At 42.9% G+C, this 23,784-nt stretch overlaps 1 protein-coding gene across 14 annotated transcripts in view; it reads right to left on the minus strand.

Moving 5' to 3' along the window:
* The window catches only part of GTF2I (general transcription factor IIi), a 104,259-nt gene that overhangs the window by 69,026 nt on the left and 11,449 nt on the right, over positions 1-23,784 (minus strand). For 12 of the 14 annotated variants that reach the window (XM_024249943.3, XM_063725681.1, XM_063725673.1 and 9 more), the window contains 2 exons: positions 3,638-3,741; positions 1,728-1,866 (listed from right to left, as the gene is read on the minus strand). In XM_024249943.3, coding sequence (XP_024105711.1) covers positions 1,728-1,866; positions 3,638-3,736 — 238 coding nt within the window. In that variant the 5' untranslated portion in view covers positions 3,737-3,741. Of the gene's footprint in view, positions 1-1,727; positions 1,867-3,637; positions 3,742-23,572; positions 23,689-23,784 lie in introns of those variants that run through there. The other 2 variants (XM_063725679.1, XM_063725674.1) reach the window with 1 other exon arrangement.

The raw sequence follows: 23,784 nt of genomic DNA on the forward strand, positions 1-23,784 counted from the left end.
CCGAGATCGCACCATTGCACTCCAGCCTGGGCAGCAAGAGCAAAACTCTGTCTCAAAAAAACAAAAATGACAACAACAAAAAATGAGGTATGCCCATATATAATATGTGCCTATAGATACCCTAGCTTTTTTTGTTCCCTTTCCATGTTTTTAAGAAAATGCTGAATCAATCAGTTAACATAAAACCTACAGTGTTAGGTTAAACACAGATATTAAAATGGTCATACTGTGAAAGGCTGTGGGTATTAAAACCCTATAGTAAATTTCAACCCTGTTCCAATGTCAAATAAGCTCACCACTGCTCTAAATGCGGATTACAAAACTCACTGAAGACTGTGATAAGGTGATTCTTATCTGTGAGGGAGTGGAGGAGAACTGTTTAATTTTGCATATGCTTAAACAAACTTGCACAGTGAATCACTGGTTTTCAACACACCAACTTTTTATCTAGAAAAGAACTCCTGGCCAGGTGTGGTGGCTCACGCCTGTAATCCCAGCACTTTGGGAGGCCAAGGTGGGCTCCTCGGGTCAGGAGTTCAAGACCAGCCTGGCCAACATGGAGAAACCCTGTCTGTACTAAAAATACAAAAAATTATCCAGGTATGGTGGTGTGCACCTGTAATCCCAGCTACTCCAGAGGCTGAGGTAGAAGAATTGCTTGAATACAGGAGGTGGAAGTTGCAGTGAGCGGAGATCGCACCACTGCACTCCAGCCTGGTGATGGAGTGAGACCCCATCTCTAAAAAAAAAAAAAAAAAAAAAAAGGCCGAGAGTGGTGGCTCATGCCTGAAATCCTAGCACTTTGGGAGGCCAAGGCAAGCAGATCACCTGAGGTCAGGAGTTCGAGACCAACTTGGCCAACGTGGCAAAACCCCGTCTTTACTAAAATTACAAAAATTAGCCAGGCATGGTGGTGGGCACCTGTAATCCCAGCTACTCAGGAGGATGAGGTAGAAGAATTGCTTGAACACGGGAGGTGGAGGTTGCAGTGAGCCGAGATCGCGCCATTGCACTCCAGCCCGGGGGGCCAAGAGTGAAACTCTTTGTCTCAAAAAAAAAAAAAAAAAAAGAAAAGAAAATAACTCCTTATCTGAGTAAAAGTTTTAACCTATTCAAAATTTCTCTACCTTCATTACCTTCTCTCTAATGTATCTCATTAACCCAGAGTAAAGCCAAGCAAGGAACACTGTACGACAAACACTACCATTTTTCTTAACTCTTCAGTATCTATCCTGACTTTCAGTGATTCCTTTTGAGCATTTTGAAATGTCTCCATAAACATTTCAGAAGATCTTTTTTAGTTTAAACCTCATTCTGTTTTAGAAGAAAATATAACTTGGCCAGGCGCAGTGGCTCACGCCTGTAATCCCTCTGCACTTTGGGAGGCCGAGGTGGGCAGATCACCTGAGGTCGGGAGTTTGAGACCAGCCTGACCAACATGGAGAAACCCCGTCTCTACTAAAAATACAAAATTAGCCAGGCGTGCTGGCACATGCCTGTAATCCCAGCTACTTGGGAGGCTGAGGCAGGAGAATCGCTTGAACTCATGTGGCGGGGGTTGTGGTGAGCCAAGATTGTGCCACTGCACTCCAGCCTAGGCAACAAGAGCAAAACTCTGTCTCAAAAAAAGAAAGAAAGAAAGAAAATATAACTTGTCTTACCTATAAATATTTAAATATTTAGGCTTAAAATTAATGAAATGCAAAAGATAAAAATACAATGCTTACAATATTTTACAAAATCTTTTTGAAAATCCTTTCTGGTATTGACAAAAGCACGTCCTCTTTCAGTTCCGACGACAAACACATCTGTTTCATACACTGCAATGCAGGCCACTTCGGCTTTGGACTTGGCCAGTTCTTTACACTACAATACAAACAGCAAACATCATGTTACACGCGGACGTTTAAGAGCACCATTTCTGCTCGATGAATTAAAAAAATCTAACATTTTTTAAAGGTACTTCTCTTTCGAGATAGTTTTCGGCCTGATTTTAAACAAAAGACAACACAGAATTTATAAGGAAAAAAAAAACACAATTCCCTTGTAATCTCTTATAGGTCAGATTCTCCAAGAAGTAGACTCAGAGTTTACACAGGCTTGCTGGGGGGCACTGTCAATTACAGCACTTGGGAGGCGGGAGGCAGGCAGGGCTGGACAGGGGAAGTGCTGAACACTGATGTAGCTGTACCCAGAGCTAGGAGCTGGCATGACTCTCCCCAGGGAAAGGGTGGAAACTTGTGCAAGGTGGCTCGAACAGTCATGGCACCTGGGGCAATTAGTGCCATCAGTACAAAAGGGGGGGGGTCTGAAACCCACACTACAGCATTCATTACATAATCCCCACCTCCAGAAGTACTCCCCTGTGTACACACAGCCAGAATCACTTTTAGGTGGGCAGAGTATTTACTGACTTTTACTAAGTATATTTCTATGAGATTAAATATTCTTTTAAAATGTTATAGAGTATATAGTATTCCATTTAATGAATATACCTTGAATGATTTACTGATAACATTATTTAAAAAGCTGGTGATTCCAATTTTCCCCCCTAAAAATAATACCACCATAACAACCTGGGAACAAAATATTTATGGGCATCTTTTTTTTTTTTTTTTTTTTTTTTTTAAGACGGAGTTCCACTCTGTCGCCCAGGCTGGAGTGCGGCGGCGCGATCTCGGCTCACTGCAACCACCACCTCACAGGTTCAAGCAATTCTTCCGTCTCAGCCTCCCGGGTTACTGGGACTACAGGCACACACTGCCACGCTGGCTAATTTTTTTGTATTTTCAGTAGAGATGGGGTTTCACAATGTTGGCCAGGCTGGTCTTGAACTCCTGACCTCAGGTAATCCACTGGCTTATGCCTGTAATCTCAGCACTTTGGGAGGCCAAGGTGGGTGGAGCACCTGAGGTCGGGAGATCGAGTCACGCGTGACCAACACGGTGAAACCCTGTCCCTACTAAAAATACAAAAAATTACCCAAGCGTGGTGGCGCACACCTGTAATCCCAGCTACTCGGGAGTCTGAGGCATGAGAATTGCTTGAACCCAGGGGGCAGAGGTTGCAGGGAGCCGATATCATGCCATTGCACCCCAGCCTGGGCAACAAGAGCGAAACTCTGTCTCGAATGAATGAATGAATGAATGAATGTGATGTGAAAGGCTTAAACCCATAACTATTATTCAAGAAGAAAAACTACTCATTGGTTGGGGCGGTGGTTCACGCCTGTAATCCCAGCACTTTGGGTGGCTGAGGCAGGTGGATCAAGAGGTCAGGAGTTCGAGACCGGCCTGGCCAAGACAGTGAAACCCTGTCTTCACTAAAAATACAAAAAATTAGCCGGGTGTGGTGGCAGGCACCTGTAATCCCAGCTACTCAGAAGGCTAAGGCAGGAGAATCGCTTGAACCCGGGAGGTAAAAGTTGCAGTGAGCCAAGATCTCGCCACTGAACTCTAGCCTGGGCAACAGAGCCAGACTCCATCTCAAAAAAAAAAAAAAAAAAAAAAAAGTAAAGTAAAGAAAAAGTACTCATTAAAACTAAAAACCATAAAATTCTATCTTCCACAAAAACAAATCAACCTTATCTACAGCGCAGGCCTACCCAACTATGGAATGATAGAACAGAAGGCCTCACCATGGATTCGAGTGCTGACATGAGGAATGTCACCACCATCCTGCTCTCCGAGGACTCCTCATCTTCAACGGGCAGGGTGGACATTGCAACTTGGGCCATGATCCCTGTGCAGGAGAAGTAAGAAGAAAGTAAGTGATAGAAATCTGGTGTCCTGAACCCACAGCCAAAGCTGTGAGGGCCCCTCACGGGCTGCCTAATTTACAGTTTCCTTGCTCTAGAGACAAAATAAGGCTCAGAAAGTAAGTATTTGACTTGCCCCATACCCTCATAAGATAAAGAATCTATCCCCTAACTTTCTATATATTGTTATTTCCAGAAAATTGGGTCAATATCACACCCCAAACAAATCCAGGTGGCACCCAGAATCAGTGAAATTTCTCCCAAGTAAGAGCAAGACGAGGCAAGGCACTTTACAGCCCAGTGACGGACAACCACAACTCAACACAGGAAAGAGGTGCCAAGCCCTCTTCTCCCCTGGACATCCTGACACAGAAAAGAGTGGGTGCAGTGGACTGAGGCTGAGTGGAGAGAAGTTTCTCTTCTTACTAAGAAAATAGATCACAGGCATCAAGTAACATGTAAGATTCTTTATAATACAGCATATTCTGGCCAGGCACGTTGGCTCACGCCATCCCAGCACTTTGGGAGGCTGAGGCAGGAGAATCGCTTGAACCCAGGAGGCAGAGGCTGCAGTGAGTGGAGATCGCACCACTGCACTCCAGTCTGGGTGACAAGAGCAAAACTCCATCTCAAACAAAACAAAACAAAACAAAACAAAATGGTTAGAAGTGTAAATTTTATGTTATGTATATTTTACCAAAATAAAACGAAAACAATATACCATATAAAACATACTGGCCAGGCATGGTGGCTCATGTCTCTAATCCCAGCCCTTTGGGAGGCCGAGGCAGGTGGATCACCTGAGGTCGGGAGTTCGAGATTAGCCTGGCCAACATGGCAAACCTCTGTCCCTACTAAAAATACAAAAATGAGCCAGGCAGGGTGGTGGGCGCCTGTAATCCCAGCTACTCAGGAGTCTGAGACAGGGGAATCGCTTGAACCTGGGAGGCGGAGGTTGCAGTGAGCCGAGATCACGCCACCTCACTGGAGCTTTGGTGACAGAGTTAGCCCGCCCCCCCCCCGCAAAAAAAAAATTATGTCTATTTTACCAAAATAAAACCAAAACAATACACCATATAAAGACATACTAAGATGGCAAAATCTAAAGCAAATTTCTAAAACTGAAATACTAAAAAGGTTTTCTGTAAATAGCATGCAAATTAGATGCCTATTAAAAATTGTCCCTTTTAATTTAGTTGAATTAATTCTACTTTTAGGGAGGTATTGAATAATTAAATAAACTTAATATGGAAAGATAACTGAAAAATTTAAAAATTAAACACTGGAAACAAGAATAGTAACTGTAAAAACATAAATTAATTTACTGACAACACCCAAGTATTCCTTAACTAAAGTCCCAGGGTTCTGGAGAACGTGGACAAGCAGTTGAGGAGCTGTCAGCAGAAAACTGTTATGCCTAAAAATGTCAGTAAATCTTTTCCCTATTATTAAAGAGGGTGCTCTATTTCCCTATTATTAAAGACTGTGATACAGCTTTATCTGTTACCATGTGAATTAACTGCTAGCCCAGATTACCCATCAACAAGTAATGAAGCATACATACTTAGGAAGTTGCACTTTATAATAAAAACCATAATCCGCTGGGCGTGGTGGCTCACGCCTGTAATCCCAGCACTTGGGGAGGACAAGGCGGGTGGATCTCTTGAGGTCAGGAGTTCGAGATCAGCATGGCCAACATGGTGAAACCCTGTCTCTATTAAAAATTCAAAATAGCCGGGCATGGTGGCACGCACCAGTAATCCCAGCTACTTGGGAGGCTGAGGCAGGAGAATTGCTTGAGCCCAGGAGGTGGAAGCTGCAGTGAGCCAAGATTGTGCTGCTGCACTCCAACCTGGGCGACAGAGTGAGACTCCATCTCAAAAAAATAAAATACATAAATACAAACCATAATAAAAAATAATTGACACTTGGTCAGGCACAGTGGCTCAAACCTGTAATCCCAGCATTTTGGGAGGCCGTGGCAGGTGGATCACATGAGGCCAGGAGTTCGAGACCATCCTGGGCAATGTGGCGAAACCCTGTCTCTACTAAAAATACAAAAATTAGCCAGGCATGGTGGTGTACCGTCTCTAATTCCAGTCACTCAGGAGGCTGAGAGGCACGAGAATCAATTGAATCCAGTAGGTGGAAGTTGCAGTGAGCCAAAATCATGCCACAGCACTCCAACCCGAACAACAAAGCAAGACTCTATCTCAAAAAACAAAACAAAACAAAACAAACAAAAAAAAAACCAAACAAACAAAACACTTATCCCCATATATTTGAACAAACAGAAGCAAATCTGATTCCCAACACAAGGGTCCCTGACTAGAGATGGAAGTAAAAGCCATATCAAGCAAGTGAATAGGTAAATTATAGAAATTATTTGGCCTAACAGCCTAGGTCCCATTCTTTTTCTCCTGGATAAGACTAAGTGAATTTGTCTGGTTTTCTTTCCCTCTCCCTCTCCCCCAAGTCTAAGTAAATTTGCATTAAAATGTGGCTTAGGCGAAATGGACAACAAAGACATATATGTTTCTATAATTAGACATTCACTTAGCATACACTTTCATTATTTCTGAAAATTCATAGTATTTCTTCATAATCTCACTTTTCCTTTAATTCCCCAGCGAAAGAAAACAGAGATGTGTTCTCATTTTACAAATGCAGTGATTTGTCAAGGTCATATAGCCACTATCACAGTCAGAACATGAAACTAGGGCAATTTTCTGCCTACTGCTGTTACCACTTCTTCTCATCTTTAATCGCCATAAATCTGCTATCAAGTCATCATGAGGTCGGAGAATAGGGTCTGGAGGCAGGGAACCTAAGGCCAATTCATGCTGACTTCCTAGAACTAAATCAAAAGGAAAACCCCAACTTTCCACACCTAAGTAACAAAAGGATGGGAGGCTACTCAGTTTGCAAACCACCACCCCCACTTTTTCTGTGTCCCAGATGGAAAATTGAAAGTATCTCTGATTGGTTGCTTTCTGCAACCAATCAGACGTTTGCACAGGAGTGTAACTTTGTAACTTCACTTCAGCCTCTGATTGGTTGCTTCCGGCAACGAATCAGACTGACTGCGACCAAGTCTTTTTTGTTTTCCATTTTTTTTTTTTTTTTTTTTGAGATGGAGTCTCACTCTGTCACCCAGGCTGGAGTGCAGTGGCACGATCTCGGCTCACTGAAAGCTCCGCCTCCCGGGTTCACGCCACTCTCCCACCTCAGCCTCCCGAGTAGCTGGGACTACAGGCGCCCGCCACCACACCCAGCTAATTTTTTGTGTTTTTTAGTAGAGACGGGTTTTCACCATGTTAGCCAGGATGGTATCGATCTCCTGACCTCATGATCTGCCCGTCTCAGCCTCCCAAAGTGCTGGGATTACAGGCATGAGTCATCGCGCCCGGACTCTTTTTTTCTTTTTTCAAGACGGAGTCTAGCTCTATCGCCCAGGCTGGAGTGCAGCGGCACGTTCTGGGTTCCCTGCAACTTCGGCCTTCAGGGTTCAAACGATTCTCCTGCTTCAGCCTCGCAAGTACCTGAGATTATAGGTGCCCGCCACCACGCCCAAATCATTTTTGTATTTTTAGTAGAGATGGGGTTTCGCCATGTTGGCCAGGCTGGTCTGGAACTTCTGACCTCAGGTTATCCACCCACCTCAGCCTCCCACCACGCCCGGCCTTTTGTTTTTGTTTTGAGACAGGGTCTCGCTTTGTTGCCCAGGCTAGAGTGCAATGGCGCTATCTCAGCTCACTGCAACCTCTGCCTCCCGGGTTCAAGCGATTCTCCTGCCTCAGCCTCCCGAGTAGCTGAGATTACAGGCAACTGCCACCACATCCGGCTAATTTTTGTATTTTTAGTAGAGAGGGGGTTTCACCATATTGGTCAGGCTGGTCAGGAACTTGTGACCTCCAGTAATCCACCCATCTTGGCCTCCCAAAGTACTGGGATTACTGGAGCCCAGCTGGGCAAGTCGTCATTTGCATACAAGTGTAACTTAGTAACTTCACTTTAGTCTCTGATTGGTTGCTTTCCACAGATGCTTGCATAGAGTGTAACCTTTGTAACTTCAAGTCAGCCTCTAATTGGTTGCTTTTCACAACCAATCAGACTGCATGCAGGCCACTACTGTATTTACATAGGGTGTACACCAGGTAACCAATGGGAAACCTCTAGAAAATTAAGCCCCCGAAAGTTAAACCCCAGAAAGTAGTTAAACCCCAGAAAATTCTGTAAAGGGGCTCTTTAGCCCCTAGGCTCGGCCCGCCCCCTCTTTGTGGAGTGTACCTTCCACTTTGAATAAATCTCGGCTTTCGGTGCTTCTTCCATTGGACACCCTCCACTGGTAACAATCACACTCAATGTATGTAAGAAATGGGGGACAGATGCTACAGCAACAGCCCACGGGGCGCCCCTGATAATTAAGCTCCATGTCTTTAGCAGAACTTTCAGGGCAGGCAGCGAGCCCTGCAGGATGGAAAGCACCCTAGGGGCGACCCATGGGCCTTCTCTGTGCTTCCTGCTCTCTGGAAATGGGTGCATCCGGGTCACACCGGAAGTTCGCTGTTCTTTGCCCATCCGAAGAGTTTCCTTCCTGGGACAGTCCTTAGTTGAAACTATTTGTGGAGGCTTCCCTGCACCCTTCACTTGGGGTTGGCTCTCTTTTCTCCTCTTCCCAGAAAGAAAATGCCATCAGGAGGTGGCATTAACAATGAACACCAGAGGAGGCATCGGGCCAGCAGGTGACACCAGCTTAGGAAGCACCTGATGCACCGGTCCCCACGGGACCAAACGCCTAGAGAGCTGGGGTATGGGTTCAGCAGACAACCATCTCACTGCGTGCCCTTGAGGGCTGTACTCAGTCGCCTCGTCTATAAATGGAAATGCTCAATCCCTTTTATGAATACCCTCAACTTAAAATAAGAAGGGTTAGAAAAAGAAATGAACATTTATTGAATATATGTCATGCTTTATTGGCCATCTTGTATAATAAGCACAGCAACCCTGGGTGGGAGAGCAGGCAACATGGAGTACACATGGACCCCAAGAAAAGCTCCTTGATGGAGGTGGTGCTCCAGAAGCCACCTGAGCCGGGCCCATGGAGTCTTTTCCTGGTTGACTTTACTTTCTGATGTCACCAGCAATGAACCACAAATCACCAGGATATGACCTCTCCTATCTGTCATGACACATCAAAACTCAGAGGTCTCCCAATAAAAGAGGCCATGAAAAAAAAAATTTAAACCAGGTAAAATGAGGACATTTTGCTCTGCACTCATAAGGAATGCAACTAGGCATGAGTTTTGTTTTTTTTTTGGTGGGGGGAGGGAGTCTCGCTCTGTTGCCCCGGCTGGAGTGCAGTGGCACGATCCTGGCTCACTGAAATCTCCAGCTCCTGGGTGCGAGCAATTCTCCTGCCTCTGCCTCCCAAGTAGCTGGGATGACAGGCACCCGCCACCACACCCGGGTAATTTTTGTATTTTTAGTAGAGATGGGGTTTCACCACATTGGCCAGGCTGGTCTTCAGCTCCTGACCTCAGGTGATCTGCCCGCTTCAGCCTCCCAAAGTGCTGAGATTACAGGCATGAGCTACCGCACCCGGCCTAATTCTGTATTTTTAGATGCAACACTATTTTTGCATAAACAATTTAGTTTTCCTTTAGATGTAACCACGTATTTATGACATAATTTTCTCATTCTTTTGTGTTCCTGCTGTCCTCTGGTGACAAACTGTTTTTGTTAAAAATTTTTTCTTGAAAGGTATTTTCACTGGAATAGAAACCTTGGTTGACAATTATATTCTTTCAGCACACTAAGGTTATTTCATTATCTGTTGGTGTCATTATATTTTGTCTTCCATTGTCACTATTGAGAAGTAATCTACGGTCTCTTTTTAGGTGATTCCCATTCCTACTCCTGCTGTTTTTAAGAGGTTTTCTTTGTCTAAGATGTTTTCTACAGTTTCACTGTGTATTCTAGGTGTAGATTTTATTTTTATTAAACATATGGCTGTCATTCACTGGGCTTCTTGACTATGAAATGGTATCCTTCAATGTGGAAAACTCTCAGCTATTGTCTCTTTAGATTCCGCCCCATTCTCTATCTCCTATCCCACTGGGACTCACATTAATGTATGTTAGTCTTCACTTTATCCTTTTAGTTTCTTACCTTTTTTTGTTTTCTTCTCCATACTAAACAATTATTTCTTCTGGCTTACCTTCCATTTCACTAATTCCTTCTTCATCTTTTTATTCTGTTGTTAAAACACCTATCCGGTTTTTAATTTTGTTTGTAATTTTCATTTCTACGATTTCTAGTTACTGCTAAGTCATATTTTATAGTTTCCTACTCTCTAAGGAATTTCAAGATTGTCATATTTCTTTGGTAATGGGGCAATTATTTTACAGTCTCTGATAATTCCAAATCTCAAGTTTTTACAGGACTATTTCTGTTGTTCCTGGTGGTTCTTACCCTTAATGCATGGTTCTTATTCCCTTGTATGCCTAATTATCTTAGTGAGTTAGTTATTTTACATGAAAAAAATTACTTATAATCTTAAGCCTAGGGTGAAGGCAGCTTCCTCCAGGTGTCAAGAGACAACAACTGCCTAGAATCACTCTAATCCAAGTTCGAGACTTGGTTCCTTGGCCCACCCAGTAGAAGTTAACCCAGGCCACAAGTAAGGATGCAGACTATTCTGAGTCTCTCACCCCACAAAGCTTTCAAAACTCAAGGTCAAGTGGTGAAATGTTTGCCTTCAGGACAGGAGCAATTCTCATTTCTGTCATCTGAGTTCCCACAACCCAGGCCTTCAAATTTTCTCTACTTTTCAACTTCCTGGTGTTTTCACAAAAGTTTTGTTTTATAATTTTATAACAGTGTTGGTTGTTTTCAGTAAGAATAACTAACCTCACCAACTCTGGGAACCATACCTTCCATATCCTTTATTCTCAAGAACAATTTATGAATTAGCCAGAACTACTTTAGATTGAGAGGTTACCAATTCCCAATTCAAACAAGATCAAGTACAAAAGAGAACTTTTATTGCTTCATTTAATTAATTAAGTCTAAAGTTTATACTGGCTCCACATATACCTAGATCGAAAACCACAAAATAAGTCATTAGTATTCTCTCGGCTTAAGCACAAGGGTGTCCTCCCTAAGGCAGACCTGATAGCCACATGTGCCTTCATGCGTACCACATTCCTGTCCTGTGATCCCAGAGGCAGAGAACTATCACATCCTCCCATTACTTTTTTTTTTTTTTTTTGAGACGGAGTCTCACTTATCGCCCAGGTTGGAGTGCAGTAGCACTATCTCAACTCACTGCAACCTCCACCTCCTGGGCTCAAGTGATTCTCCTGCCTCAGCCTCCCAAGTAGCTGGGATTACAGGCATGCACCACCACGTCCGACTAATTTTTGTATTTTTAGTAGAGACAGGATTTTGCCATGTTGGCCAGGCTGGTTTCAAACTTCTGACCTCAGTTGATCCGTCTGCTTTGGGCTCCCAAAGTGCTAGGATTACAGGCGTGAGCCACTATGCCCAGCCTTCCCATTACATTTTGCGTAAAAGATCTGGGCATGTGTGTCATGAGCCTACCCAAACCCAATTACCATGGCTGGTTAGAACAAGATGACACAGGATACACTGTGATTAAACAGACACACAAAAAATAACAGCTATGTGAGCCTGCTATACCTTCTTTCCCTTTTTTTTTTCTTTTTTTTTATTTTTGAGACAGAGTTTTGCTCTATTGCCCAGGCTGGAGTGCAATGGCACGATCTCGGCTCACTGCAACCTCCACCTCCCAGGTTCAAGTGATTCTCCTGCCTCAGCCTCCCAAATAGTTGGGATTACAGGTGCCTGTCACCACACCCAGCTAATTTTTGTATTTTTAGTAGAGATGGGGTTTAGTCATGTTGGTCAGGCTGGTCTTGAACTCCTGACGTCAGGTGATCCGCCCGCCTTGGCCTCCCAAAGTGCTGGGATTACAGGCGTGAGCCACTGCGCCCAGCCTCCCATTTTTTCAATCTCCTCAGTTCTTCTATTCTCAACGTTTTTTGCCTTCACCTTTCGTTTCCCTGATTTGATTTTAATTCTCCTTCCTGGGTTTCAAAGTTGAACTCAATTGGCCTGTTGCTGTTTCATTGTTTATCTCTGATTCTGGTTGACTACTGTATATGTGATGCCTTCCTTATCTCTGAAAACAGACTCTAGCCATTGTTTGAAATCCTCTTGAGTTTCCTGTTGGAGATCCATTTCAGGTATTAGATTTATCCGTGTCCTTGCTGTTCTGATCCATTCTTCCTCAAAATAAGCCAATAACTAATTCCATAAAATTTTCTTTTTGACTGTACTTCTGCTTTAATTATCTGATTCCTTGCTGTTAATACCAAACAGCACACAACAACATTTGGTTTTGGGTTTTATGAGACAAAGTCTCACTCTGTTGCCTGGATAAGTACAGTGGCACCATCACTGCTAACTGCAGCCTCCACCTCCTGCGTTCAAGCGATCTTCCCACCTCAGCATCCCTACTAGCTGGGACTACAGACTTGCAGCACCACACCCGGCTAATTTTTTGTATGTTTAGTAGAGATCGGGTCTCACTATGTTGCGCAGGCTGGTCTCGAACTCCTGAGATCAAATGATCCTCCCGCCTCAGTCTACCAAACTGCTAGGATTAAAAGCATAAGCCACTGCACCCAGACAAAAAACAGTATTTTATAGTGAGTGAAAGGAAGAACGCGCTTGAAGATTTTTACAAACCTTATCATTACCCTAATAAAAACTGAGGTTCTTAATATTTTTTATGATGCTGTTCTCTGAAATACTTCTGAACTTTCAATACATTTCTGCTTCAAAACAAGGTTCCAGTCAGACTGGTAAGTGGGGAGGTGCTAGAACACTCTTTTATTTAAATTACATTCATGCCCTATTTCTTGTTCATGTTATTATATATATATATACACACAAATATATAAAAAAATATAAAAATTATATATATATATATATATTTTTGAGATGGACTCTGGCTCTTGTCACCCAGGCTGGAGTACAATGGTGTGATCTCAGCTCATTGCAACCTCCGCCTCCCGGGTTCAAGCGATTCTCCTGCCTCAGACTCCCGAGTAGCTGGGATTACAGGTGTCTGCCACCGCCCAGATAGTTTTTCTATTTTTAGTAAAAATGGGGTTTCACCATGTTGGCCAGGCTGGTCTCAAACTCCTGACCTCAGGTAATCTGCCTGCCTCGGCCTCCCAAAGGGCTGGGATTACAGGCGAGAGCCACCAAGCACAGCCTACAGTTAGTTCTTTAACAAGGGACTAGAATCCCTCTCTAAATTCCAAATTGCCTCTTTACAGCCAGGTGTGGTGGCTCACACCTGTAATCTCAGCATTTTGGGAGGCCAAGGTAGGAGGATCGCTTGAGGTCTAGAGTTCAAGACCAAACTGCCTTTTTAATGCATAATAACAATCAAAGAATGGCAGGTTTTAAAAACACAATCAACACAAGGTAAATAATTAGACAGTGATTGCAACTATAATACTACACAGTCTTTCAGCAGAGAATTAACTGCCACTCACCATAAAAGAACTGACTGACGCAAAGTATAATAGCCTTTTCATTAGAAAGCAAAGATGATAGTGGACACTGAACTTTCTGTATCAGCATCAGTCACATTCTAAGAAAATAAGGCATTTGGTTAAAAAAATATATATATGGAAAATATGGCAGCGGCTCATGCCTGTAATCCCAGCATTTTCGGAGGTCAAGTCAGGTGGATCGCTTGAGGTCAGGAATTCGAGAGCAGCCTGGCCAACATGGTGAAACCCCATCTCTACTAAAAATACAAAAATAAGCTGGGCGTGGTGGTGGGCGCCTGTAATTCCAGCTACTCAGGAGGCTGAGGCAGGAGAATCCCTTGAACCCGGGAGGCGGAGGTTGCAGTGATCCAAGTTCACGCCATTGCACTCCAGCCTGGGCAACAGAGTGAGACTCCATCTCAAAAAATTACAAAATTTTTAAAAATATAGCTGGGCACGGTGGCTCATGCCTGTAATCCAAGCATTTTGGGAGGCTGAGGTGGGCAAATCACAAGGTCAGGAGTTCGAGACCAGCCTGGCCAACATGCTAAAACCCCATCTCTATTAAAAATGCAAAAATTAGCCGGGCGTGGTGGCGCACACCTGTAATCCCAGCTACTCAGGAGGCTGACGCAGGAGAATTGCTTGAACCCGGGAGGCGGAGGTTGCAGTGAGCCGAGATCGCACCCCTGCACTCCAGCCTGGGTGACAGAGCAAGACTCCGTCTCAAAAAATATACACATACGAGTAGGTTACAGACCAATTATCTAGGTGAACACATTACTTATGTCACAAAACACTGCTTCCAGGTACTGTCAGGCCAACTATCTCCTTTAACAATGAAAGACAGCCCTGAATTTAGACAATAGTTTAAATTAGTAAAACCTTGACTCGCCACCTAAAAGACTAAAGACTCAGTCTCAACGAAGGTGAAATGGATTTAAACTGATGAGAAACACCAGGCCCATTATTTTATTTTCTTCTGCACAAATTTCTGCAGGCCACTATTTTTACTCGTAATAAGCAATGAAGATCTACACTGCACCTTTACTTAAGGAAGGCGAGCTAAACTCAAGACTGCAAAAATCAGTATCTTTCCTAACTCAATGTTTTGCATTCAAACAATAATCACTAAACTCCCAGATGCTTAGATGAATAAAAACTGAGAAAAACCTTCAAAATTAGCTAAAATAACTGCCACTAGGATATTGTCCCTGGAAGACAGTATTTAAGACAGGTAATAGTATTCAATTCTGTAATTATTAAGAGGCTTAAGAGTTTAAAAAAAAGAAAAAAAAAAGTCGGGCTCAGTAGCTCACACCTGTAATCCCAGTGCTCTGGGAGGCCGAGACAGGAGGATGGCTTGAGCCCAGGAGGTGAAGGCTGCAGTGAGCCATGATGGCACCACTGCACTCCAGCCTGGGTGACAGAGTAAGCCCCTGTGACCATTAGAGATAGAGAGAGAGAGAGAGAGAGAGAGAGAGAGAGAGAGAGAGACAAACAGAAAGAATACTTTTACCAGAGAAATTTTCCATCCAAACATAAGTTTTTGACCCCCTATTCCAAAAAATGGACTACAGCTGCGAGTCTGCAGTACTGGTGGATGCACTTCTGCCTTGGCCAGTATTTCAGGGAACTTCTCTCTTTCTTGGTTTTCTGGTGTCTTCCAGCTTTCCAGCTGTCTTCATTCTTTCAGATCTAGTCTCCAGTTATCTTTTGTATAAGAGGAAAAACTGTAAAACCCAAATTTACTTTTTTTTTTTTTTTTTTGAGACAGAGTCTTACCCTGTCGCCCAGGCTGGAGTGCAGTGGTGTGATCTTGGCTCACTGCAACCTCCGCCTCCTGGGTTCAAGCAATTCTCCTGCCTCAGCCTCCCGAGTGGCTGGGATTACAGGTGTGTGCCACCACGCCCAGCTAATTTTCTTCTTTTTTTAGTAGAGACAGGGTTTCACCATGTTGGCCAGGCTGGTCTTGAACTCCTGACCTCAGGTGATCTGCCCGCCTCAGCCTCCCAAAGTGCCACACCTGGCCAACCAGTTCATTTTATTAACAGCCACTAAAGCCAAGTTTCAACAAAATTAAATGACTAATGGCATCATCATATTCTTGAATGTATACACTAACAGAAACATCTTCAGTCAGAAGAATGAATTCATGTATCACTTAATGCTAAGGGAAAAATTAGTGACATCTCAAACTTTTAAAAAGTAATTTCTTCAAAACAATGAGTAGTAAGAAAAAGTTAAAATTCATCAAGTAAAATGTTAGACATTTTGTCCTAAAATGGTGCTTAAAATAAATCCAAAAGATCTAATACTAATAGTTGAATCAGCTGACTTTATTCTAAACCAGGATTCAGTTGCATTAAAACTAGTTTAGATTATCATGTAATACTACATTTTGGCAATCTTTTAGGCCGCCTAAATCTTTTTATCTCTGAAACTGTTGGGGTTTTTTTCGTTTTTTTGTTTTGTTTTGGTTTTGTTTTGGAGATGGAGTCTCACTCTGTCGCCCAGGCTGGAGTGCAGAGGCGTAATCTCGGCTCACTGCAACCTCTACCTCTTGGGTTCAAGCAATTCTCCTGGCTCGATCTCCGGAGTAGCTGGGATTTACAGGCACCTGCCACCACACACAGCTAGTTTTTTTGTATTTTTAGTAGAGACAGGGTTTCCCCATGTTGGCCAGGCTGGTCTTGAACTCCTGAAACTCAAGTGATTTGCCCGCCTCAGCCTCCTAAAGTGCTGGGATTACAGGCGTGAGCCATCACGCCCAGCCAAATTGTTGGTATTTAATATTTCCAAGTTCTCCCTATAATTATTAAGTACTAAAACCCAAAACTAAAATCTGTTTTTCAGAAGGAAATTTATTCATCCCTAAAATGTTTTATATTTAATATAATCAGTTCAGATTGTAAACACAGACTTTGTAAATATCTTAATGTTTTCTATTTAATTTTTTTTTCTGGACATGTGGTTTCACACTAAATGTCTTAATTTTTTCAACATACTACCATTTGTTTTAATTACGTCCACTGAGTAGCTTCTATAGAAAATGTGCTTTGTTCGGGGTTTTTTTTTTTTTTTTTTTTTTTCAGATAAGGGTCTCACTATGTTGCCCAAGATGGTTGCAAACTCCTGGGCTCAAAGGATCCTCCTACCTCAGTCTCCCGATTAGCTGGGACTACAGGCATCTGCCACCACGTCTGGTTATAGGAGATGTGTTTTTAATTTTTGTTTTAATGAGAACATGTTTAAGGTAGTTTGCTGACCCTATCAGTTTGTCTTTCGAATGACAGCAAAGAAATTAACTTCATATCTTGATATGTTTATTATACATGGTCGACATCTGCTTGACACAATTTACAAAATGGATCTTTTTATAACCTAAGAACAGCTGATAACTTAAAAGACAATGTAAATTGCCCAAGATCACAGAATTGCTAAGAATAGAATTCAGATCTATCCAACTGACTGGATGTCCTCAATTCCCCATTCTTTGTCTTTTTTATTTGGTTTGTTTGTTTGTTTTAGACGGAGTCTTGCTCTGTCACCCAGGCTGCAGTGCAGTGGCATGATCTTGGCTCACTGCAACCTCTGCCTCCTGGGTTCAAGCGATTCTCCTGCCTCAGCCTCCTGAGTAGCTGGGACCATAGGCGCCCATCACCACGCTCAGCTAATTTTGGTATTTTTAGTAGAGACGGGGTTTTGCCATGTTGGCCAGGCTGGTCTCCAACTCCTGACCTCTAGTGATCTGCCCACCTTGGCCTCCCAAAGTGCTGGGATTACAGGCGTGAGCCACAGTGCCCAGCCCCCCATTCTCTTTCAAACCACACTATACACTGTAAAATTTAATCAGATTTTAAATAGTTTTCAAATTCCATTATCTACAAATTTAAACTTTAGAAAAACATTAAGTTTTCAAGGGCTTAGACAACAACTATAATGGTATTTAAGTCTATGAACTGACCTTCTGCACCCCCTGAAAAAACACAGCCTCTCAAAGAAATAGGATTCCTCAATATTAAAAGGAGATATTTTCATTTTCCCAAAGTATTGTACCACAAAATACTAGTTCATAGCTACTTTTCTTCTTTTAAAAATATTCATTCTTTTTAAAAAAAAGGAGAACATGGCACACCCCATCGTAACCAAGTCATCAAAGTTAACACTAGTCTCCAAACACCACGTCCCACCCAACAAAATGCAAGAAAAACATGGATATTCCTGCTCAAAATGCTTAACCTCGATATAAGCATGAGGAAGCACTGGACAAACCTGAGTTGAGACATTCTATAAAAATGCTTCTAGTGTTCAAAAAGGTCAAGGGCATGAATGAAACTCAAAACACTGAAGAACTGTTCTAAAATAAAGTGTATTAGGCCGGGATCGATGGCTCACACCTGTAATCCCAGCACTTTGGGAGGCCGAGGTGGGTGGATCACCTGAGGTCAGGAGTTCGACACCAGCCTGGCCAACATGGCAAAACCCCATCTCTACTAAAAATACAAAAATTGGCTGGGTATGGTGGCAGGTGCCTGTAATCCCAGCTACTTGGGAGACTGAGGCAGGAGAATCGCTTGAACCAGGGGGAAGAAGTTGCAGTGAACTGAGATGGTGCCACTGCACTCCAGCCTGGGCGAAAGAGCGAAACTCTGTCTCCAAAAAAAAAAAAAAAAAAAAGTATATTAGAGGGCTGGGCATAGTGGCTCATGCCCATCATCCCAGAACTTTGGGAGGCCAAGGTGGGCGGATCACCTGAGGTTGGGAGTTCAAGACCAGCCTGACCAACATGGAGAAACCCCGTCTCCACTAAAAAAAAAAAATGCAAAATTAGTTGGGCATGGTGGCTCATGCCTGTAATCCCAGCTACCCAGGAGGCTGAGGCAGGAGAATCGCTTGAACCTGGGAGGCAGAGGTTACAGTGAGCTGAGATTGCACGATTGCACTCCAGCCTGGGCAACAAGAGCGAAACTCCATCTCAAAAAAGTATATTAGAGAGGCAAGGAAACTGGGTGGAAATGTGATCCTGGATTACAGTCTTGCAATAAAGGACATCCGTCACCAAAACGATGGGCAGAACTTGAATGCAAGTCTCTGCGTGAAAGATATGTGAGCAAGTTTTGTTTATTTGCTGTTCCTGCAACTATTTTCTAAGTTTAAAAGTGACTCAGGCTGGGTGCCGTGGCTCACCCCTGAAATCCCAACACTTTGGGAGGCTGACGTGAAGGGCTGCTTAAGACCAACAGTTTGACGCCAGCTTGGGCAACAGAGTGAGATCCCTTCTCTACCAAAAATTTAAAAAGTATCCAGGTGTGGTGGTACACGTCTGTTGTCCCAGCTACTCAGGAGCCTGAGGCAAGAGGATCACTTGAGCCTAGGAGTTCGACGCTGCAGTGAGCTATGACCACACCACTGCACTCCAGCTTGGGAGACAGAGCAAGACCCTGTAAAAAAAAAACCCAAAAAAGTCATAGATCACTAGCTGGTTTATATTAGTTGTACATTTTACCTGCTTTTTAAGTTTCGTAGCTATTTTTCTTCTTTTAAAGATAGTTTTTAGGCCAGGCGTGGTGGCTCACGCTTGTAATCCCAGCACTTTGGAAGGCCGAGGTGGGCAGATCACGAGATCAAAAGATCAAAAGATCGAGACTATCCTGGCCAACATGGTGAAACCCCGTCTCTACTAAAAATACAAAAATTAGCTGGGTGTAGTGGTGGGTGCCTGTAATCCTAGTTACTTGGGAGGCTGAGGCAGGAGAATCGCTTGAACCTGGGAGGTGGAGGTTGCAGTGAGCTGAGATCACACCACTGCACTTTAGATTGGCAACAGAGCAAGACTGGTCTCAAAAAAAAAAAAAGAAGGGGCCGGGCGTGGTGGCTCATGCCTGTAATCTCAACACTTTGGGAGGGCCAGGCGAGCCGATCACCTGAGGTCGGGAGTTCGAGACCAGCCTGACTAACACAGAGAAACCTTGTCTCTACTAAAAATACAAAATTAGCCAGGCATGGCTGCGCATGCCTGTAATCCCAGCTACTCGGGAGGCTGAGACAGGAGAATTGCTTGAACCTGAGGGGCAGAGGTTGCAGTGAGCTGAGGTCAGATCACGCCATTGCACTCCAGCCTGGGCAACAAGAGCGAAACTCCATCTCAGACAAAACAAAAACAAACAAACAAACAAATCCAAAAACCACATAGCAGTTAAGAGCAGGAGTTATCTGGCTGCCTAGTTTTATATTAACACTGTCCCTTACTGTATTTTTCAGATTAGTTAGCCTCATTTTTCTCAACTTTAAAATGGGATCATAATAGTGCCTACCTCACATCTCAGGATTGCTATGAGGATTAAATATGTTAATGCAGGTAGCACTTAAAACAGTAAACTCCGCTGGGGGCAGTGGCTCAGGCCTGTAATCCCAGAACTTTGGGAGGCCAAGGCGGGCAGATCACGAGGTCAGGAAATAGAGACCATCCTGGCTAACATGGTGATACTCCATCTTTACTAAAAATACAAAAAATTAGCCGGGCATGGTGGCACACGCCTGTAGTCCCAGCTACTAGGGAGGCTGGGGCAGGAGAATCGCTTGAACCCAGGAGGCAGAGGTTGCAGTGAGCCAAGGTTGTGCCACTGCACTCCAGCCTGGGCAACAGAATGAGACTCTGTCTCAAAAGAAAAAAAAAACCCAGTAAACTCATAAAGTCTCAAAAAATGTCAGTTACTGTTGTTGATATTGTCTTCAGTATTCTAGTCCAATATCCAGCTCTGACATATCCTCCAACAGAGAGCTTCCTGTTTACTGTACATATCTTAGAAAAGATAAATTCACCAGAGACTACACTAGACCTGGAATAGGCAGGACTTCTGTATGCCTTGCTTGTAATGAACAATACTTCAATTCTAAGAGTTTATCTCCATAGGCTTACTAGGTATTTTCCCAAGGAAAATAAATTAGGTCAGCAATTCAGAGGCTCTGTGTTTTTTTTTTTTTTTTTGAGACAGAGTCTCACTCTGTTGCCCAGGCCGGAGTACAGTGGCGCGATCCTGGCTCACTGCAAACTCTGCCTTCCGGGTCCAAGTGATTCTCCTGCCTCAGCTCCCGAGTAGCTGGGATTACAGGGGTGCACCATCACTCCTAGCTAATTTTTGTAATTTTAGTAGAGAGGGGTTTCACCATGTTGCCCAGGCTGGTCTCAAACTCCTGAGCCCAGGCAATATCTGAGCGCCTCAGCCTCCCAAAGTGCTGGGATTACAGGCGTGAGCCATCGTGCCCGGCCAGAGGTTCTGTTTTACAAATATTTAATAGCAGGATATAAACTATCACAATTTATATCAATGTATATTAACATAACACTTCAGCAGACAAGAAATAGAGCCAAAGAACCCATTTTAGTTCATTTGACTTTAACTTTTAACATATATATGTTATATATATGTTATATATAATATATATGTTATATATATGTTATATATATAATATATATGTTATATATATGTTATATATGTTATGTTATATATGTTATATATGTTATATATATGTTATATATGTTATATATATGTTATGTTATATATGTTATATATGTTATATATGTTATATATGTTATATATATGTTTTATATATATATATGTTTTATATATATATATATATATATATATATGGCAAGTACTTCCAAATAAAATAAGAAATCCCTAAGCCAAATCTTTGATCAGGATTGATTTTTAAATCAAGAGTTTGAATTTTTTTTTTTTTTTTTTTTTGAGACAGGGTCTTGCCCTGTCACGCAGGCTGGAATGCAGTGGCAGGGCCATGGCTCATTGTAGCCTCAACCTCTTGGGCTCAAGCAATCCTCCCACCTCATCCTTCGTAGTAGCTGAGACTACAGGAATGCACCACCACACCTGGCTAATTTTTTTGATTTTTTGGTAGAGACAGGGTCTCACTATGTTGCCCAGGCTGGTGTCAAACTCCTGTGCTCAAGCAGTCCTCCCACTGTGGCCTTTCAAAGTACTGAGATTACAGGCGTGAGACACCATGGCCAGCCGGCTGTGAAATTTTTCTAGGGGAGTATGCAGACATTTTAAGATACTAAATTGTTAATTTCTATCTGCTGAAATAAAGCTGGCACTTACCTCAGTAAATAACAAATATCCCTCAAGAAAAAAATAAAATAAATTTGAAGGGTTAAGATTTGAAATGATTTACAACTGTGTTGTATTCCTACTTAAAGCTTTATAGTATGGTGACCCCATTAAAGAAAAAAAAAACCACTTCAGACAGCTAGTAGCTAAATTTAACTTTTTTAAAAAGCCAGGTAAAGGAAAGAATGACAAAATAATAAAGAAAGGATTTAGCCAGGTGCAGTGGCTCATGCCTATAATCCCAGCACTTTGGCAGGCCAGGGTGGGCAGATCACCTGAGGTCAGGAGTTCAAGACCAGCCTGGACATCATGGTGAAATTCTGTCTCTACCAAAAATACAAAAATTAGCCGGGTGTGGTGGTACACGCCTGTAATCTCAGCTACTTGGGAGGCTGAGGCAGGAGAATCGTTTGAACCCATGAGGCGGAGGTTGCAGTGAGCTGAGATCACGCCACTGCACTCCACCCTGGGCAAAAGAGTGAGACTCTTTCTCAAAAAAAAAAAAGGGGATCTGCCCATCAGTGGATCACAAGTTCAGCTCTGAGTTCTGAGTTTCACAGTAGCCAAAACAACATCCTTAAAAAACAAACAAGGAAAAATCTTACCAGCTATTCAGAAAGACCTATTTTCCTTGCACCACAGTTTAAGACACCATTTTTGCCCCTGTGTTAATTATACTTTTAAATTGATTGTCCAGATTTTTAAACAGCAGCAGCTTACTCTGCCAATACACAAAGAATGTGTCCCCTTGACATGACTCCAAATTTAAAACTCAGTTGGACTTGGAAAAACCATTTGGAAGAGAAAATGAAAATCAAGTAGCTATTATCTAAAGGTCCATCTTTACTTTGTCCTTGAGGTGTTTTTTTTCTTTTCTTTTCTTTTTTTTTTTTTTTTGAGAAAGAGTCTCACTCTGTCATCCAGGCTAGAATGCAGTGGTGTAGTCTCAGCTCACTGCAACCTCTGTCTCCCAGGTTCAAGCAATTCTCCTGCCTCGAGTAGCTGGGACTACAGGTAGATGCCACCACACCCGGCTAACTTTTTGTATTTTTAGTAGAGACAGGGTTTTACCATGTTGGCCAGGATGGTCTCAAACTCCTGACCTCAGATGATCCACCCACCTCGGCCTCCCAAAGTGCTGGGATTACAGGTGTGAGCCACCCGCACCTGGCCATCTTTACTTTTTTAAAAGCACAGTTCACAGAAGGCAGGCAACAGAGCAAAGCTATTAGGAAGGTGAGCTTTGCAATCAGGCAAAAGTTCTGAATTCAAGTCCTGTCTCCAATCTTACAGGTGACCCTGGGATTCTTTAATCCCAAATTTACTAGTCTGGAAAATGACAACAGTCTGCATATTTACCTTACAAAGTTATCAGAATGCATGTCAATTCTTAATAAAGTATATCACAAAAGCATTCAGTGAATTGAGCAAGCATTTATAATTTAAACTTCACTAAAATAGTTACTTCAAAAATATATGTACATATATCTATTAATTTACATAAAAACTCACCAAATCCAAGCCTGGTAAATTGAAAATAGCTTATTTCCCAACAAACTGCATTAATTAGCACTGCTAAATAAAATAACCTATTTTCTGAGACAGCAGGAAAATTAATGAGACAAGTGTCAAAATAAATAACTGCTTTGAAATGAAGTATGTGTACCTTTTAAGGCATCTGTGCATGAACACCTGCTTATGTCAAATTTACTCCTCAAAGATCGTTTTAAAATTTAACTTTAAAAAGTCACCTTGGCCGGACACGGTGGCTCACACCTGTAATCCCCGCACTTTGGGAGGCCGAGGTGAGTGGATCACAAAGTCAGGAATTCGAGACCAGCCTGGCCAATACGGTGAAACCCCGTCTCTACTAATAATACAAAAATTGCTGGGCGTGGTGGCGTGCACATATACTCAGCTACTTAAGAAGTCCCAGCTACTCGAGAAGCTGAGGCACGAGAAGAGCTTGAACAGGAGGCGGAGGTTTCAGTGAGCCGAGATCGTGCCACTACACTCCAGGCTGGGCAACAGAGGGAGACTCTGTCTCAAAAAAAAAAAAAAAAAAAAAAAAAGAAAAAAGTAGTCACCTTCCAGCTGGGCGCGATGGTTCACGCATCTAATCCCAACACTTTGGGAGGCCGAGGCGGGCGGATCACTTGACGTCAGGAGTTCGAGACCAGCCTGGCCAACATGATGAACCCTCGTTCTCTACCAAAAAACACAAAGATTAGCCAGGCATTGTGGTGCACGCCTGTAATCCCACCTACTCAGGAGGCTGAGGCACCAGAATCACTTGAAC

This window comes from Pongo abelii, chromosome 6 (assembly GCF_028885655.2).
Source record: "Pongo abelii isolate AG06213 chromosome 6, NHGRI_mPonAbe1-v2.0_pri, whole genome shotgun sequence".
In the NCBI taxonomy this organism is placed as follows: Eukaryota; Metazoa; Chordata; class Mammalia; order Primates; family Hominidae; genus Pongo; species Pongo abelii.